Source organism: Camarhynchus parvulus, chromosome 2, assembly GCF_901933205.1.
Source record: "Camarhynchus parvulus chromosome 2, STF_HiC, whole genome shotgun sequence".
NCBI classification, from domain to species: domain Eukaryota; kingdom Metazoa; phylum Chordata; class Aves; order Passeriformes; family Thraupidae; genus Camarhynchus; species Camarhynchus parvulus.
The window spans coordinates 58045774-58059343 of NC_044572.1; the positions used below are offsets into that span (position 1 = coordinate 58045774).

General features: G+C 40.5%; 1 protein-coding gene across 3 annotated transcripts in view; it reads left to right on the plus strand.

Annotated features, from left to right (window-relative positions):
- Positions 1 to 2680, plus strand: part of RECK (reversion inducing cysteine rich protein with kazal motifs) — a 48978-nt gene extending 46298 nt beyond the window's left edge. For all 3 annotated transcript variants that reach the window (XM_030969389.1, XM_030969370.1, XM_030969379.1), the window contains 2 exons: positions 307 to 462; positions 1435 to 2680. In XM_030969389.1, coding sequence (XP_030825249.1) covers positions 307 to 462; positions 1435 to 1653 — 375 coding nt within the window. In that variant the 3' untranslated portion in view covers positions 1654 to 2680. The remainder of the gene's footprint in view (positions 1 to 306; positions 463 to 1434) is intronic.
- Positions 2681 to 13570: the final 10890 nt, after the last annotated feature.

A 13570-nucleotide genomic window follows, 5' to 3' on the forward strand; every position in this document is an offset into this window, starting at 1 on the left:
CTTTTTCCTCTTTCTTTCTTTCTTTCTTTCTTTCCTTCACTTTTTTTTTTTTTTTTTTTTTTAATTTTTTTACATTTTTGGAGGGGTTGGTTTTCAGGTTTTTCTAGAATCAGTGAATCATTTCTTAGAATGATGTTTTAGAAGCATTGAATCCTTTAGGTCTTTTGCTAGTATTTAGAGTAGAGTTTGGAACTGAGTAGTTTAATGGCTGAAACACATTTTCTGGCATGACATAATGTTATCAAACTGAGGAGGAGAATTTTCCATAATATCACTTCATCCACAGAGTTCTTTGTTTTCCTCCAGGTAACAAATAAAAAGCCGATAACGGTACTTGACATACTTGAAAAAATCCGCCTGCATGTGTCAGTGCCACAGTGTGATGTGTTTGGATACTTAAGCATAGAATCTGAAATTGTGATTCTCATCATTCCTGTGGATCAGAACCCCAAACCATTGCAGGTAGATGATGTTGTTATTTTATTTACCCAGCATTATTTTGCTTCACTTTTACATGTGTAGGATGGTGCTTGTTTCTCAGGCAGATATGTTGTGTGTAATTTGATTGTTCATGCCCTGTTATGTCCAACTTTGCTCCAACTTCTGTCTCCTTCTCTAGCAGAAATAGCCCAAATTGTTACCGTGACTTAGGAAAGAAAGTCTTGCCAGCCTGGTCAGCTCTCACTCCATCTGCAGCAGGTGCTGTCAGATTCCTGGGGGGAGGAGGACTCCAAAATCAGAGGCCTCCATTGCTTACCTCATTGGTGGCACCCATTGCTGAGCTAGACACTCCTCAACTTTCAAAGCTTTGGACCTCCAGATATTAAGTTTGTCAAGTTTAAACTTCACCAGAGGCAGCTTCCAATGCTTTTAAAGAGACTTATTACTCAATTCCTTTCTAGGGTGCAGTAGAAAATGAAGTGGAAAAAATTTCTTAACAGAAATTCATTAATATCATCATGTCAGTGGGGAAATGGAAACCTGCAGTTTCCCAGGTTCTGTTACTTCCATTCTTTTCTCCCTTTCCCATACACGAAATCAGTTATCTGTCATTTGGAAGAAAAATCCCAGGAAGGAGAAAATCTGGATTTTTCCACCATTGCAGACTTCAAGGAAGTAAGTTGGTCAATCAGGAAGGAAGTCCTCAGTTTTAGAGACACTTTCTTTAGTGATAATTCACTGTGGGCTTTTTTGCATCAACATTCAAAACATATCAACCCACACTAACTTGTATATAGCTTCCTTCCTTTTCCTTTTCTACTGCTCAGGGCTTCCACAGGAGTTTTCATAGTACCAAAGTCTATGATGAGACCTCTGACCTGTTTTCCAAGTACTCCCCAGAATTATATAAATCTTATGTGCTGATGGGAATATTTTTGCATTGGCATTTTACATGGTAAGAAGAGAAATAATAACTTTTTTTCCCCCCTCTAGATTGAAGCCTGCAATAAAGAGGCAGAAAAGATTGAGTCTCTGATCAATTCGGACAGCCCAACATTAGCGTCACATGTGCCACTGTCAGCTCTAATTGCATCTCAAGTACAAGTTTCATTTAGCATTTCTTCTGCTTCTGCTCAAGTGGTGCCTGCTCTGCACTCCCTGTTCATAAGCCTTCCATTCACCTTGGCATCAGCATTGAGATACTGCTTGTAACTGCTTGGGAAATATGCACCAGCACTGTGGCATTCGTATTGTGAAGGACTTTTGGAGTTGTTGATCACTGAACCAGAAAACAAAAAATGTGCAAGATTTGATGAACTTACATTTTTCAATGAAGGACTAAAAGTATTTGAATAATGTGAAAAGATTATTCTCTTATTCATAACTAGTGAGATGACTGTTTCAGCACAATTAGATTGTTTTCCATTGATCTTGGAAACATAAATATGCTCTGGAAGGTTCTAACATTATGGATTTATGATTTTGAGGAGAAGGGATCTTATAGGGTTTTTTCAGCCATGAACTAAACAGTGTTTTGAGTTTACTGAAGAATGCTAATTTTATATTATTCAGATGCATATCAGTGACAAAGAAAGCATGCACCTATTTTAAACATCATTTTTGGAAGAAACAGATTGCTGCTACCTAATTACCTTACCAAAAAATTAAGAGTTTATTCTCATGTAAATATGCTTCCATATTTTATTATGAAGAAAACTAACTAGCCCTGGGTCTATTTCAATAGACATCTTTCCTTGGACTAGTGAAGACTTGCAGGACTTTGGGCTCACTGCTTGTAAAATGACAATCAAGCTCTATGCTAGTACCTGACTTCAGTGAAGAGATGTGTTCTTTTTATAGTTTTGTACATTTCAGAATCTCATATTGGATGCAAAATATAAAGAATCTCAGTATCTATATTTAAGTGCCATTTAAAATATTGCAGTATTTGCATGTTATCTAATGAAATTTATACTTTAAATGTTTATACAAACAGTATGTTTTATTACTTATTGTATTTTATGCACCTGACTTTACTCTACATGAAGTATTTTATATCAGTATTATGATAGCCAAGTTTTGAAGTATATACAGAAAAACTTATTTTTGCCAAAATGCTGAACTTTGAAAGAAAGCACTGAAAACTTTTTTGAACATGTATGTTGTAGCATGTTTGTAGCAATTATTTTCTGCTAAATCTTTTAAATGCAAAAGCATTAAAGCTTTTTATTTTAATAAACACTTGTGTCTTGTATCCTTGTGTAGAATGCATGTAATTCTATGGATTCAGCAAGACTGCATAGATTTCCTTTTCTCTCTCAAAATAAGCACTTAAAACTAACTGCAGTTACATACACACATGACTCACAGAAAATGTTCCCAAATAGATGTCAAGAGGGTCTCAAGGATGAAAGTGTTCTTGCCAAATACCTTGAGGAAAACTCATGCAAATAATCGTCCAAGTCTTGAAACAAAAAACTTGAGTATGTTGATAATCCATCTGTTTCTGAAATTTGTTATGTGTATTCTTTAGACTTGGACAGAGAAATAGAATGGATGCATTTTTGAAAAGCTTTTTGAACTGAAATGGCTCAGATGATAGCCCCAGAAGCTTCAAACAATTCAGATTGTTTGTTTTTTCCAAATCATTAGCAAATATCTCTTCAATATGTAGTTTCTTAGTTTAACTAGCATTTAGCTGAAGCAAATCTGATGCCTACTAAAAAAGTAATCATAAATGTCTTAATAAAAAAAAAATTATATATACGCACACATACATGTTTTTATATATATATACATGCACCACACTGGAAAACTTAGTAAAGAGCTTTAAAAGCACACTTTTGGTGGAACAGTGAACTTACTTTTATACATCTGTGAAGATTTTCTTTGATGAGAAATTATGACAAAAAAGTTGCCTTAAATTGTGTGATGAATCTGGGAGAAGCAGAATTTAAGCCCAGAGATTGTGATTCTTTAATTTATGTCAGTGTCCATTGCTTGCTAGAAAAGAGTGAAGCTTTTGAGAGGTTAAACCTGTACAGAACCAATGAGCTTTCACAGAATCCTAAATTCTGAAGGCAGAAGTCCAGCATTCAGACTACAAGGTTTATGCTCTTTTTTCTGGATGAACAAAAGCACTTAACTATTTCCCAGGTTTTCTCAAGATCTTGGACTACCTCAAAAGAATGAAGAACTTGTTTACTCGTGGGTTTTGAATTCAGTTGAACTGGGATAAAAAAATAGAAGAAACCAAGCCCAGTCTTAATTGCAACCTAGGAAATTTGAACCTGAGGAGGACAAATCTGGTGCAGGTTTCAGAGGAGTTTTCCATAAAGGTGCTAACAATCTTCTGTCACCATCTCTGTGGAAATCTGGGTTCACTTAAAAGGAATGGAGACAGCACAAGGGCACTTCAAAGCAGCACAAGCCTGTTTGTTGCTTTTATAACAGGACCCAGATGGAACATTTACAAAACATTATTTGCTTCTCTGATGAAAACCAGCAATGGCAATAACTGGCTCCAGAGAGATGTCACTGTCCTCTCTCCGTTTGCTTAGTTTGGCTCTTCCCAGCAGGGTGGTAGAGAAGCAGAGATGCCAGAGGTGCCACTTTGTACAGCCCCAGGAAAGGATCAGCCATGGGGACAAACACCAGAGCAAGGAAAAGCAAGAGATTTCTGGCTGAGTCCAGCAGGAGCTGGCATCTGAATTTTGGAGGTGAGGAACAGTCAGTTCTGAGCAGGCACAAAATCACACCTGGAACTGCAGTGTCACTTTGTCACTTCACAGCTCTGCTCCTCTCCCTTGCTCTGCTTTTATGGTGCTTTACCCACTGTCATCACTTGGAGATTTGCATGTGTGTCTCTCAGTTCAAAGGCTAAATGTTATTTATACATCTCTGCTGAGTTCATGACACTTCTCCAGCTCTTCCTTTTACACATAACAAAGGATATTTCAAAACTTTTCCCCACCATCTCTAGTCGTAGGAAGCTCTGGGAGCATTTACATGAGCAAATACAAATACATGAATGCTCTGTGAGACTGCAGCCAAAGTGTTTCATATTTGAAGTCTGGACTGTGAGCAAGTCAAGTGAATCCCAAAAAGTAACAGTTAGGGGGAAAAAAGATGTCTCTGCCAGGGTTGTGCAAGACCTGATTGCAATCTCCTGCAAGTTCTTTGAACTGGTGCTTTTATACAGTGAGACAGTGGCTCCAGCTGCTCCCAGTGGAGCAGTAATGAAGGTGACAACTGCAGGTAACTCTGCCACCTTCTAAGAGTGGTTGCACCTACCACTGCTAAGGCATCCTGCCTCCCATACAGGTGTTCAGTCACTGCTTGTTTTGTGCTCTCTCCCAGTCTTCTCTGGGCTGCAATCTTTTGCTGAGCCCATTGCATAAGCCAAAGAGCATCTTAGTGCATAAACAAACAAAATCTCTGTGAGAAATATGTTTCCAAGCCCTAGCAGGTTGGTTTGTCTCAAGTTATCACAACAAAAGTCAAAAGGATATGCTGATGTACATCATCTTTTGTTAGTTAACATCATGAAACTGGATGTTTCAGTTATATTTGAAGCTACAGTTGTATACAAATTCAATGCTACCAACATTTGCATTATGGAAGGCAAATTGTGTATAACCAATATTGAAAGCAAAGGTGCTTACTCTGAAAACTGGGGAAACATCAATTAATTTAATTTAATTTGTTAATTTAGTGGACTTTGTACATGCACTGCTTAATGGAAAAAAATTGGGAGCATTTAATCTCAATATAAGACATTTTTTTACAGTGATAATAACAAATCCCTGGAATAAACTCCCCAGGGACATGGTGGAGTCCCTTCAACTGGAAGTTTTCAAGATACAACTGGACATGGTGCTAAATGAACCAAAAGGTTTGACCAGATGATCTTCTAAGGCAACAGTGAAATATCTAAGTAAAAGCTCTTGTAAAAGGATTTTTTTTGCCTTTCGGTTCCTAGGACATAAAGGAAAATAAAAAATAAAGGACAGCCTTCCCTGAAGATGCAACAGTTCTTGAAATAGTGCAGTAATCCTACCATTATTTACATAAAGAAAGGTTATTAACCTTAAATTTTTCATACTATTATCATATATATGAGAATAATTCTGGTTATGTGTGTGTATATATAACACATCTGTGAACCTATAAGTGACTTGCAAACTTGTATTAACAGATTATTAACAGAGTTAATTAGATCACAGTCCTTTATTAAAACAGAATAAATCTATTCTTCCCCCCAGAGTATTTTCTGATTTGCCTTCCTCAAAGCTGGATTCTTCTTCATTTGGCCAGGTCCAGTAAGGAGAGTAACCTGAGCCAAAGGGTGCTGATGGCTCTGCAATTCTGACACTCCTTCATAATTCCATAGCTTCTTGCTCTAAAGAGCCATCCCCGTGTTTTTGCAAATGCCTTCTCTTGTGCTTGGCAAGGTTTCTCACTTTGCCTCTTTGTGCTCAGTTCTCAGCATGAGCTGCAATATATACAAAGGCCTTCAATCTGGTTTATTCAGTTCTGACTCCTCCTCTAAGCCAGCATTCTTCTGGCCAGCACTGCTGAAGAGTCCTAGGGGGTTAAATGATTCAATCAGTGGGTTATGATATACAGCAGAACAGAAGTTCTCACCAGTGCTAATGTGGCAGGTTTCAAATTAAAGCCTGCTCTTCAGCTTGGTGTTCTGCAATTCTGCCCTGTTTGCTGACAGTACAAGAAGTGGATGGGTTGCTACTGCTGTTTGCTGTATAAATTTACTTTTTAGCCACATTTTAAGCTGCAGCAGCAGGAGCAACATTCAGTAAATATAAATAAAGATATATTCAGATGCACATATATGCTTGTATACACACCAATATACACATATACATGCATATAAATATATTTATATCACAGTGCTCTGTATCAGGGTCCATTATCAGCCTCTTCAGGAAGACCACATTTGGCCATTGTACAGAATTTAGCAATTTATTTTGGTAAAGAACCAAAACATGAGGGGTTAATACTTTTAAGTTTGAATTTCAAGTACAAATGGCAATCAAAGATGCAGGATCACACTGACTTATTGCCTAATTTATACACGCTGCTGTCTGGCTATAAGCACACAAAAAGGCTAAAAAGATAACTTTGGATGGTTTCATTCTCAGGTGCATTCAGCTGCAGCAGTTCATTTTCCTCTGAGTTCCCTCTGGTGTTTTCACTCTGGTCCCTGCTGCTCAGGGCAGTAAGAGCAGCTTCCAAGTACCAGTGGAATTGCTGGCATCAGTCAGGAGCAGCCATCGGCCCCCGACCGCTGCATCATGTTCGGGGCCTCTGGCATAACAAAGTTTAAATATTTGCAGCCATTAGTTCCATGCAGCAACTGAGCTGCTGTCAGCAAGGCTGTGGCTGTGTTGTCATTAGCACTGGCTGTGGGCACCACCAGCTTCATCCAGTTCAGAAGCAGGGACATGCCTTAGCCAGAAAACAAGATACAACAAGTAGCCCATCTGGCTTCCATGCTGGAAAACAAATGCTGTCACACACACACATTCCCTGCGCCTGTGTTGAATGTGGCAGGTTGTGCATTTTGCTTCTTTTAACAGGCTTGAAGTGGCAATGGAAACTCTGGAGCAGCATCTTGTGGCTGCAGTACTTTCTGAAGTGCTGCTCATATCCATAATGCAGGATTTACTGCCTCCCTGCACCACAGCTTTAAGGCCTCACTCAAGGCCCAGATGAGTCAAAGGAGAAGTGAGAAATGCAAATACACAATTCTAAAGTAGAAACAATTAAATCTATCTTATTTTCCCTTCTGGCTTTAGGCTTCAACAGGAGAAACTCTACAGACAGAAAGAGTCAAGGGAATGAAACCATGTAACAGAATGCTTATCATAGAGACTTATCATAGCAGAAAAGAGAGAGGGAAACTATTATTTCCATCCATACGTGATGCAGTAAGAATGTACCATCACAAACAACCTCAACACAGACTTCCCACCCTGCTCTGGGAGATGGCCCAGCCAGGCAGTGCTGGTCAGTGACCACAGCTTAGGAACACAGCAAGCGGAGTTGTGGCCTGTGGAGGGGAGCTGTGTTACCCATGTCCCAGGTCAGTCAGTTGCGATGGCAAAGCAGCTAACACAGTCCAGATTGTAACAACAGTGATACGTGGAACTGAGATGCATTTCATTATTCTGAGAAGGAATTTTAGTCAAGTTTAAGCACACTCAAAAATATGCAAAGGCTTGATTACAATCCGGTAACAGCATCTGTTATGTTCATGTGGAGAAGTTTCTCTTGGCAACTGATTAAAAAACTTCAGAGGCAAACATGGGTGTGAGCAAGGGCCAGAGCCTCGGACATGCTCTTTGAACTTTTCACATCATTGTTGCTGCATCAAGGGCATGTGCAGTACAGAAACACAGACTGTTAACCATTATTGTGGCCCTTCTTGCTCTGATGCGTGACCCATGATCCATCACACCTTGTGTTCATTTTCTGTTACGTACTCAGAAGCAGCACAATGACACTCAACAAGTAAATAAATAGCAAATGCACACAATTATAAGCACATCACTGTTAATATCACTGCATCACACTCTGCAATAAAAGAAAATTCAGTCCTTGTTCTCAGTCCCAAGTTTCCCAAACGGAATAGTTTACCCAAGTTTCCTGTGTACAGCAGGGCTGTCCATCAGCCATGAACTGTTCCAGGTGAAGATAAAGGCATTGGCATTGCGAATGTAGCAACTGTGCCATCCTTTGATGCTCTGATTTTTAACAGCAGAGAGGCTTCCTACCAGAACACAGCAGGAACATTTATTCACAGTAAATGGGTGTGCAGCTGCTGCTGGTCTTCAATACATTTTTACTGCCCGCTGCAGCAGACTTTTAACTACTTTGTTAGTGGCAGATGCCTTTTCCAAGGCCTCATTCATTATCTAGAAGTGTTAGGAAAGGCAGACCCTGATGTCAGGGTAAGAGGCAGTGGACACAAATGAGAAACCTCAAACTTCACCTGAACATCACTTTTACTATGAGATTGGTTAAAACAGCGCAGGGCACAGGTTGTCCAGAGAGAACAAAATTATTTTCCACCCTTGAAGCTAGTCAACACATGATGGGACACAGCCCTGGGCTCTAGGTGGCTCTGCTTCTTCCCACATCAACAATGCTGTAAATCTGTAATAAAGCTCTGAGCAGCTGAAAAGCACCACCATACATGCTAACTGTCTGGCTGGTCTCCTCACTTGCCTTGCATTTTTAAAATGTGGTCATTTCCAGTGCTTGGATTTGCATTCCATAACATGTTTTCTCTCTGTAAGTTAATTCTAGATCAACAGTTCCATTGCAGCAACACATAATCACAGAATCACAGACTACCAGTCTGGAATAAACGTCAGGCATCATCTGGTCCAACCTTACTCGGCAAAAGCACACTGTAATGATGGCCCAGAACCCAGTCCAGCTCAACCTTAAAAGTGTCCAGTGTTGGGGAATCCACAACTTTCTTCCCTGGAGAAATTATTCCAATGCCTGTTTGTTCTCATTGAAAAAAAAAATCTTCTTGCATCTACTCATAATAAATATGAAATAACTTTGAAATGTTTTCCTTTGCATCCAACCCACCTGCAGCCATCTCACAGCACCGGGCTGCCCACCAGGCAGGTACTTGATACCCTTGAAAAAAACCAGCACTCACTGAGCAAGAGGGTTGAATTTGTCCAGTCCTATCCAATCAGGATAAAAGTGGTTACTAAACATCCAGCAGCCTCCTGGCTTGAATGACAGCTCTGTGCTTTACTTGGCCAATTCAACCCACAATTAAGTGACAACAGTTCTGTGTCTGGAAAGAATCAAGTGAGTTGAAAATGCATTCCATACATTACTACTTATTCTTGAAGAGTACATATCTTCTGTCATATATTACGGCCTTTTCTAGGTTGTGGAATGAAAGGTCTTGCCCAAAATGTACAGGTTAATAAAAGACTCACAGCCACAACCCAGATGCTTCTTTGAATGTTTAACACTCAGGTCACTTGTCTGCAGTTTAGGACTAGTATTACAGTTTCAGATCTATTTTTTGAAGTTTGCATTTAATTATGGCTCCCAAATGCAAATCTTTTAACACAGAAATCCTCTGCTCTCCAAAATGCATATGGATTTCACAGGTTCAAAATCACTACTGTGATGGCTGCAGAAACACAAGATTTTTCACAGATTGTATTACTCTGATGATTTTTTTACAAGGCAGATCTATGGTGCATACTATATGCACTAAGCATGTTAGAAATGCCTCTGTGGGCAGGAAGTATATGAGGTATTGGGCTCAGGTCTGTAATTGCTGACAGCAACACACCAAAGTTTCTGAGAAGGAATTCAACTTTCCTGAAATTCAATACAGAAAAAGCTAACTACAGAGTGGGAAACATTTGTTTTGACAGACTCAGGAGGACATCATGCTCTTGTGGTTTTAAAATAAACCTTCAACCCTAAGATGAAAAATCTAAATGCTGTGGTCAGGGTTGTGTTCCCCACAGAAATCCCGTAGGTGGTATCACAGCACATGGGGAATTACATTTCAACTGCTTTTGATTTAGAAGGAATGCAGCCACCTTGGGAATTTTATTTTTCAATTGTTTTTGTTTAAAGCTAACACTTTCCTGCAACTTCACTTCTATTTTCTGTGCCACTTCAATCTCAAGAATATCCAATCTGCACAGGCTTAAGTCCCTCTTGCTTTATGTAAATTTATTTCCTCCTGCAGATGCCTACCATAACCTACTCAGGGCTGCCCCAAGAATGTAATTCTCAGTTGAGAAGCACACCTGGCATCAAGGACATGTATGGATGTATTAAATTGTTGGCATGGAAATGAGTCAAATCCACAACCATAATTTTTGTTGCCAGCAATCCAAAGAGTTCATTTAACTGGGTACTTCAGGGATTAATCAGACACAGGCACAAACACAGACACACTCTCAAGGTTTCAGTGCTTGTTGACAAAGAAGCGAGTATTTTAAAGATTAAAAAAAAAACTCTGATCATTCAAAGAACTCTCATGCAGACCTGAAATTATAATAAGTAACAGTAAATTCAGCATTATTGTCTTAGTTCAGAAGATGAGGGAAAAGCAAATTATTGCATTAATATCTGAACAACAACCAGTAGATGTCAGCACCATTTTCAATCTGGCATTGGGGGCCATCACAAGGGGAGGACTAGGAAAACCAGTGAGGAGTCCAGGACAAGAACTGTATCCTGCCCCAGTTCACCGTATGGTCCATCCTGTCCCCAGCAATGACCATCAGGGCACAGTGCCCCGCTCTCCAATGAGAGCCACATTGGTTTGTTCATGTGTCACCACCTGGGCACAATGTATATTAGCTCCTGTCCAAAAGAAAAAGGAGGTAAATTGAGGCAGGGGTGCCTCTGGGCTGAGCCTTGACTGGATGCCTGACACCGATGCTCTGCTTCTCCCCTGCAGCTGACTTATTATACAAAGCAGAATAAGAAAACAGCGTACTTTTATTTAGCAGTATGGATGAAAGGAGGAAAACCCAAGTAAACAAACAAAAAACCAACAAAAAACCCAAAAACAAACAAACCCCCAAAACAAACAAACAAAAAAAAAACAACCAAGTAATCCCCTCTTGCAGGGTTTATCATCCTTCTCAGGACTTCTCACCAACACAGTATTTCCAAGCACAACTTATCCCTCTGCCTTTGGCTAGGTCTGCTCATAGGGTTTGTGAATTCCTTTGTCTAAAGCTACCTGTTCAGATTTTTGCCCTCCTATATCCTTAAAAATCTACCCACAGAGAGGGAACAGGGAACTGGCCCCACCAGCTAAACATCTTCTAATAGTAATGTCACTGTATTTAAAGGTTTTAAAGCTTCAGATTTGCCAAAGAGTAATCCATGTTTCTCAGCATGATACAAATACTCCAGCAAAAACACAAGCAGATCTAACAATGCTCAACAACAGAGTAGTATAAGGCAAAAGTTTTATGCAAGTAACAGAAAACTGCCAGTTAATTTCTCCTCCACCTAATCCAAAACTAGACGGAGAAGATACAAAAATGGCGGATTTTGGGGCATTTCAAGGTTTTTGCCAAGATTTTTGGGTATTTCTATGACAGTTGACCTCACTGCCCCAGAGGAACATGTGCCTTAGGCCAACAGAAATAGTAGGAAGCAGCTGCTCAGAGAAAATGTCTTTTTTTTCCCTATTAATAAATCATTTTGCTAAGCTCTGTTTCCCCAAGCGCCTTGCATAATTAAGAGGTCTTTAATGCTGCTGTTGTTGTTCTGGTTCCCTCCTCCTTCCCAAAATGAAAGCATTCAGAATACTATGTGCATTTTTTTAATATCTGTATTATTTATAAAATAAAATATTTTTTTAAATATTTGACATTTTACTTCTTAGTTGAACAACTTTTATTAGAAAGCCTCCAGTCCAAGCTTTCTAATTCATCTGTTAAAGAACAAAAATGGCATCTGAAGAATCCAGTGGCAGAAGTGTCACTTGTGAGATGGACTTTTTGTCCAAGACTCCAAGGGCCTGCCAGCCCCAGCACCTTTGGAGCAGCAGCACCAGCTTGGTCTCATGCTCAGAGAGGCTCTGGAGAGGCTCCCCCATCCCCACTCCCACAGCACCCTAGCATCCAGGGACCCCAGGTCCTCTTTGAACTCCTCACTCATGCAGGGACCTGGTCAAAGCCATGTTCAGCAAAATGGCTTTACAAAGAAACTGCAGATTGGGAGGGACAGCCACTGTGCTCACTGAGAAGTGTTTTGGGAATTCACCTACAGCAGGCCTTCCTTGGTGCAGTGTTTAACAGGGAGCTGCTGCGTCTCAGCTTCCAACTGCCATTCCACGCCCTGACCCAGCAGGAGTCCCACCCTTGTTAGCTGGGCTTTCAGTGCGCTCCCAGGACACACATTTTTGCAGAACTTGGCAGATTCCTACAGAGACTGCCCAGCCCTGGACTGTGCCCTTTGTACCTGAAGCAGCCACCTCACACACCTCCCCTCAGCTGAAGTTCAACCCAAAAATGTCTTCCTGCCCCAATCACACTTGATCCTTCTCAATGTCACAACCCTGAACCCAACTGGCTCTGCAGGATTCCACACTGAACGTGGTCACTTGTCACCCTCCCTTTGTGCCAAGGCTACCTCTGGCCTTGAGCAGCAGTGGGCTGGGTGGATCTATGCTGGCTGACCTTCATCCATGTGTGTTTATAAATCACGACGCTGTTGCAAGAAGTGCCAGCACCCAAGTTCTTCATGTACAATATTGGTTCTTCTCTGCACTGATGCTGTCTAGCAGCTTTTCCTCCATTAACAAGCTAATAGACTTGCACTTTTCACAGCATTAATAAAATAATAAGATCAGTTCAGACAGCTACCTTAAAATGAGCTCATACTCCAAAATGCAGAGGATCAACAAAACGATCAGAGGGATGCAGCACCTCTTCTACAAGGCAAGGGTGAGAGAATTGATCAGATTAGAAGTCAAATTGACACCAACTCTGAAAATACAATTAATCAGATCTTTCTCCAGAAATGCCCAAGCCTGATGGTTTTCAATGACACACACACTATCAGCTGTCCCATCCTTGGCTTACTTGGTGCAGCTCAATCCACACCCCACCTGCTAGTCTCAGCCTTCAAGGATGACAGGAACTGCTCTCACTCCCTCTTCATGGACAAGCAGACAAAATAAAATGATATCTGCAAAGATTCTTGAGACTTCTACTCCCCCTCATTCTATTACAAGCTGCTCTGAAACATGCTACCAGGTAAAACCTTGATGAACAGCAGTTGATGTGGACTTAAAGGGTGGGCACACAGCCCACGTGCTCCTGGTTATGTGCAGAACAACACGCTCCTCAAGAACACCAGCAGCACCGTAAGCACACCACAGACACCCCCTTGCACTCAGTGCCTTAAAACAGGCAAGTGCAGAGCAAAAAGAACAATGTCACACGTGTTTTGGGATCTGGTACCCAGGTAAGAGAAATGGTTGCTTGTCAGATCTGAACAGCCAGAATGAGACACAGAATGAGACAGCAGGCACTAAAGTGAGGTGTTAAGACTTTAAATGCAGCACCACAAAGTCTTCCTTCAT